At 31.9% G+C, this 6,000-nt stretch overlaps 1 protein-coding gene across 1 annotated transcript; it reads right to left on the bottom strand.

The window, feature by feature from the left end:
- Nucleotides 1–725: 725 nt before the first annotated feature.
- OMT1 (O-methyltransferase) lies at nucleotides 726–2,212 on the bottom strand. The gene is made up of 2 exons (XM_002277566.5): nucleotides 1,222–2,212; nucleotides 726–1,144 (listed from the first exon to the last, which is right to left on the bottom strand). The coding sequence occupies exons 1-2, from the start codon at nucleotides 2,041–2,043 to the stop codon at nucleotides 839–841; spliced, it is 1,128 nt and encodes a 375-aa protein (XP_002277602.1). The 5' UTR covers nucleotides 2,044–2,212; the 3' UTR covers nucleotides 726–838.
- Between the last annotated feature and the right edge of the window lie 3,788 nt (nucleotides 2,213–6,000).

The following is a 6,000-nucleotide window of genomic DNA, read 5'->3' as shown; positions in this document are numbered from 1 at the left end:
CTCAAAATGGACCAATCAAATACAAGAAACTCATATACCAAAACACATTCCAAATGGCGTTGCTATTTTTGTTTTTACACATAATTATACTTTTTAAATTTTAATTAAGCAAATAAATTTTAAATCAAGGAAAACTTAATACATTGGATTCGTTAATGATTTTAATAATCTTTAAAACTAATTTGATAAGTAAAATTATGGATAAAAAAAATTTTAAACATAAAAATGTAGTTAATGACTACGATTTTAAATTTAGCCTACGGTTTTAAAGTCAAAGTCATTAACTATGATTTTAAAAAAGAATTTGAAGTCGTAGTCATCAACTATGGTTTTATAAGGTGGGTACCTATGTGAATAAAACACACTAGTTTGGAAATTATTTTGAAAATGAAATTATTTGGTAGAATTTTTGTTTTAAAGAAATTATTTTGACCCAAAACTCAAAAATAGAGAAACTTGTATTGCCAGCCGCAGGGACCTTAAAAGAGCTGAGCCCACTAAGAATTATTGTGGGCTGGAGTTTAGGTAAGCCCACTAAGAATGCTAGTGGGCTGGATTTTCAAATGGGCTGTGTGGCGCATTAGTGAGTATTTAGCTAATGAATAAGCATACGTGGCAATTGGGACAATGTGATTGGGAGGGGCGCATCGTACCAGGTACGTAGAACTCCTCAGCATATCTCAGAGTACCAGGTACCAGGTATGCAGAGTCACGGATTAAGACCATACCAAGAAGTAGCCCAGTCGGTCAATATGAAAATGATTTTGGGTACCATGACATACACTACAATCCAAATATAAAATAAACAAACAAACATGACCTGACTAGCATGAGATGATTACTCTGGATATGCCTCAATTATCATTGGTAAAGTGGAGATCGAAATCTCCAGGATTCTGTAGCGAGGAAATCCTCCTTCCTCTAATACTTTCTTCCATTCCACCTCGCTTCTCTCTTTCCCGTTGGAGCTATGCGCGATCATCAGTAAATCGAACACCAACCTTGTTTTATCAAATGGGTCATCGCTATCTTCTCGTATCACTCCATCGACGATAATAATTTTCCCTGTTTTCTCCGGTACTGCTTTCCGACAATTTTTTAAGATTTTTATGCAGTCTTCGTCACTCCAATCGTGCATTATCCACTGTCCATATTACAAAATATAGATCTAATAAATCAAACGCATAAACCCCATTTGACTGATAATTATTAGCTTTATACCTTCATGAAGATTGCATCAGCGTTAGGGATGGACTCGAACATGTCGCCCCCGACGTGGGACACTCCTTCGTACGCCGGCGCTGAGGCCACCACATGTGGGAGGTCGAAGTTAATGCCCTTGATGTGCGGATACGCCTTCACCACCTCCGCCACCGCCCCTCCGGTGCCACCTCCCACGTCCACCAGTGTTCTAATGCTGCCGAACCCATCTTTATACGCTGCTACCACCTCCCCCATGACGACCTTAGCCGTACACGCCATACCGTCATTGAAGAGCTTGTTGAATTCGGGATTTTCCGATGCGAAGTCCCAAATCTGGCGGCCGTGAGCCTTCTCGAAGGCTATGCCACCTTCTTTGACGCACGTCCCCAAGCAGTGCCAGGGAGCCATGAGAAAGGGGTGGTTCTCCATGAGCACCATCGGCGCGAGGCTCAGCTCGGCGTCGTGGAGGAGCCATTTGGAGGAGGGGGTGAGGCCGTAGAGAGTTTCTCCGCCATCTGACTGAGGAGGAGGAGCGGCGGTGAAGATCTTGGCGCAGACCAGGAATCTCATGATGCGGGCGAGGCAGGTGATATCCGGAGACGGTGAGTCGATACAGGTGGCGATTTGGGACAAGGTGATTGGGCGGGCGTGAGAGTGTATGATATCGGCTATGCGGAGCTCCAAAGCACATTTCAGCACCATGGAATCTGCAAAGGCGAACATGTGACGCCATATATTTGCTTGGCCTTGTAGCATGAGCTCTGCTTCATCAGCCTCACGTGAGATCTTCAAAACGTCGTCGTTTTCACTTCTGCTCACCATTTTCTGCTTCCTGTCCATGGAACCAAGCAGCCGGTGAACCTCTCCTTATAATAGACTTACAGACCCAATCCCTCGGTGCACACACGCCTTCGTGCAACTGCAGTTACTCATACATGCCCGTACTTAAAAGGTTAAATGGTCGTTGTCACACGACAGATTTGATTAAATGAAAGAAACAACCGAGTTTAAGTGCAAAATAATCCATTTGTAAAAAAAAATGGTAAGAATAGTACCATTTTAAAATATTTGTCAAAATAATTTTTGGTATTCAAGTAAGTATTCACATGATTTTTTTTTTTTTTTTTTTTAAGTGTGAAAAACCACCGTTGATAACTGTGGTTATACAGTTTCAAAAATATCATTAAAATCACATTTATAAACTATAGTGTTACAATTTTTCTTAGAATCACAATTTACTAATTTTCCTTATAATCACAATTAGTAACTATGGTTTCAAAATTATTTTTAATTCATCCCCATTTTAATGGTAAAATATTTTTTTATCATAATAACCATAAAACCATAATTAGTAAGGAATAACCTAAAATTATAATCATTGACATTATTTTTTATATGAAAATATAAAATTTTAAATAATATAAACAATTTGTTTAGTTATTTTTAAATTTAAAAATAATGTAAAAATATAATTTTCTTTAATTCATATGTGATAAAATTCATAAAACAAATAAATATTTTATTTAACATAAATATATAAATTTTTATGGAAATGCATGTAAATGAAATTATTTTCTCAAAATTTCAAGGAAAATAAAGAAAAAATTTATTAAGGATAATTTGTAAAAAAAAAATAGTTTTAAATTGACAATGGAAAATTGTAAGAAATTTTCTACACTCCAAAACGAACTTTAAAGAAATTTGGTACATCATTAAGAAATTTTGGTACATCCATAATTTACACTAAAATAAAAAATAAAAAAAATAAAATTCTAAAATCTCATGTTTTTTTAGTTGATGTATGGTTATATGAGTTCCCCTTAAAGATATTTGTGAAATCATAGTCTATAACGGTAGTTTTTAGGATATTTTTAAAACCACAATTACTAACTTGGTTTTATGGTTATTATGATAAAGAATATTTTAAAAATAATATTAAAATCACAATACCATTAAAACGGGGTGGATTAAAAATAATTTTGAAACCACAATTACAGAATGTGGTTTTAAGGATATTTCTAAAACTTTTAAAATCATAGTCACCAACGATGATTTTTTACACTAAAAAAAAAATCTATGTGGATGCTTATATGAATACAAAAGATTACTTTGACAAATATTTTGAAATGAGTACTCTTCTTACAATTTTTTTCTACCAATGGATTATTTTGGATTTAAACTCAACAACCACCACAAGAATTTTTATGACATCATAGTACTTCTATTATTTTATCAAAAAAAATTATTAAAAATAAAGATAATGGATAAAAATCACTTTTAAAAAATATTTAAAAATCTAAAAATTAAAGTAATAATATTTCAAAATTTCAAATGGATTTTTACTATACAAAAAGTAAATAAAATAAATAAATGAATAAAAAGTGGACCCACGAGGGTCATGAGTCCTGACTCACTCTTGAGACAAGGTCAGTGAGTAGAAGCCCCTGGCCTCTTGTGGTGCACTATTTTGAGGCCAATGGGTCAACCTAGCTATGTGGGGATGCCCCTAAATCACAGCTCACTGTCCCCCTCTCAATGATTCCAAGGCCCCTCAATAACTCAATTTATGACCCAACTGTCCATTATGGGCATAGGCCCCTCCAATAATAAACTTAAATACCAAAAATATCTTTCAACTAAACGCTTTTAAAATTTTCACTTACTTTGTCATAGTATTTATGGTACGTAGGCCCTACATTTATTGTGATTATTAACTTTCAAATTTTAAATCACAATTTTAGGTTTATTCCCTACCATTATTATATATAATAATAATATAATTTGTTATTTAAATTTACTATTTAAAACAAAACACTTCTAAAAATATTTTTAAAATAACATTTAATGTGTTTTTTTTTTGCATTTTTTATTTTTATTCTAATTTTTAAATTTATTAATAAAAAACAAGTTTTATAATTATATAATAAAAATAATGATTTTTTAATATATATTTTTAAAATTTTAAATTGATAAATTATATTTTTGTATTAAATTTGAGGGACATAGACTATTTAATTTTCATAGATATATATATATATATATATATATATATATATATATATATATATATATATATATATATATATATATATTTTTTTTTTTCTTAATACATTGAGTGAATTATGTTAATACATATAATATGTTGAATATTATTGTGATATAAAAAGTGAGCTATAAAATTATTACTTTTATTATAAAACACAACTATAACAAAAATATGTTATAATTACAATATAAATATATTTACATTAAAATAAAACCTAATTGAAAAAATTTTGAACTTTTTTTTATTTATAAAAATGATAATTTTGTATGATTATACCATATTTCATAACATACTTATATTATGAATAATTTCTAAATATAAATGAAATACTAATTTAAATTCACAAGACTCGTAGTTTTATATATATATACACACAAATATTATTAAATAATTTACATACACTAGATGAATGATGTTAATATACTGATAATGATGTGTTAATACCAATAGGGTATGGATAGACATTTTTAAAATTATTACTTTTGTAATAAAATATAAGTACTGTTGTAAATTAAGGGAAATGAATGACCACATTGATGGTCATTATGAACTCCATTTACTCATCTTTAAGATGAGTAATGGGAGTTCATAATGTGAAGCCTATAAAAGGCTTCTTACCCCTCCCATGTAATAGCATCCCGAGAAAGAAAGAAAGTTCTTCCTCTCATTCTCTCTCTCTCTCTCTCTTTCACTTTCTCAATTCTCTTATTTGATTCCTTCTTCCATATTATATATCAAAGAAAGATATATTTTATCTTTACTACTTTGATTTGCATTATACTTGTCCTTGTTTTACAACACGTTATCAGCACGAATTGCTCTGAAGGTAATTCCCGTATCTTAAACTTGAAGTTATTTATATAGAATAAAATTTTACATATTTATATTATTGTTGATTTGTTTTGTTACATATTGTTAAAAGTTATAAACAAATTATTTGATTTTGTTTATAATCAAAGTTATACCAATGCTATCAAGTTATTATAACTGATTTTAATAATATTGTTTTGTCATATATATGAAGTTATTTGACAATGTCGAATATCACAAAACTCGAATTTGTGGCACTTGACATTTCGGGAAAGAACTATCTATCTTGGATCCTTGATGCTGAATTACATCTTGATGCAATGAACCTTGGAGCTACGATCAAACAAGGAAATCAAGCATCCCTGCAGGATCGCGCAAAAGCATTGATTTTCCTTCGTCATCACCTCCATGAAGGTTTAAAAAATGAGTATCTTACGGTAAAGGACCCTTTTACTCTATGGAGTAATTTGAAGGAAAGATATGACCACCAGAAAACCGTGATTCTCCCAAAAGCTCGATATGATTGGATGCACCTAAGGTTGCAAGATTTTAAAACTGTTAGTGAATACAACTCTGCACTTTTCAAAATCAGCTCTCAATTAAAGCTGTGTGGAGAAAAAATCACAGAGGAAGACATGTTAGAGAAAACTTTTACTACGTTTCATGCCTCGAATGTGCTCCTGCAGCAGCAATATCGAGAGCGTAGATTTACAAAATATTCTGAATTAATATCATGTCTTCTTGTTGCTGAACAAAATAATGAGCTTTTGATGAGAAATCACCAGTCTCGTCCAACTGGATCTGAACCATTCCCTGAAGTGAATGCAATATCGTCCCAAACTCGTGGACGTGGACGAGGACGAGGACGTGGTCGTGGTCGTGGTCGTGGTCATGGAAGAAATCCTCGATACCATGGTTCTTATAGTAATAATTCTCAGAAA

The sequence above is a fragment of the Vitis vinifera genome, chromosome 12 (assembly GCF_030704535.1).
Source record: "Vitis vinifera cultivar Pinot Noir 40024 chromosome 12, ASM3070453v1".
Lineage (NCBI taxonomy): Eukaryota > Viridiplantae > Streptophyta > Magnoliopsida > Vitales > Vitaceae > Vitis > Vitis vinifera.
This window is presented reverse-complemented; position numbering and strand designations above follow the sequence as displayed.

What these genes read in the sequence shown, in the direction of transcription:
- OMT1 (XM_002277566.5), bottom strand. Translation starts at nt 2,043, where the DNA reads ATGGACAGGAAGCAGAAAATGGTGAGCAGAAGTGAAAACGACGACGTT. An exon ending in CTGATGCAATCTTCATGAAG is followed by an intron (nt 1,145 to 1,221) that starts GTATAAAGCTAA and finishes TAATATGGACAG; the next exon opens with TGGATAATGCACGATTGGAG.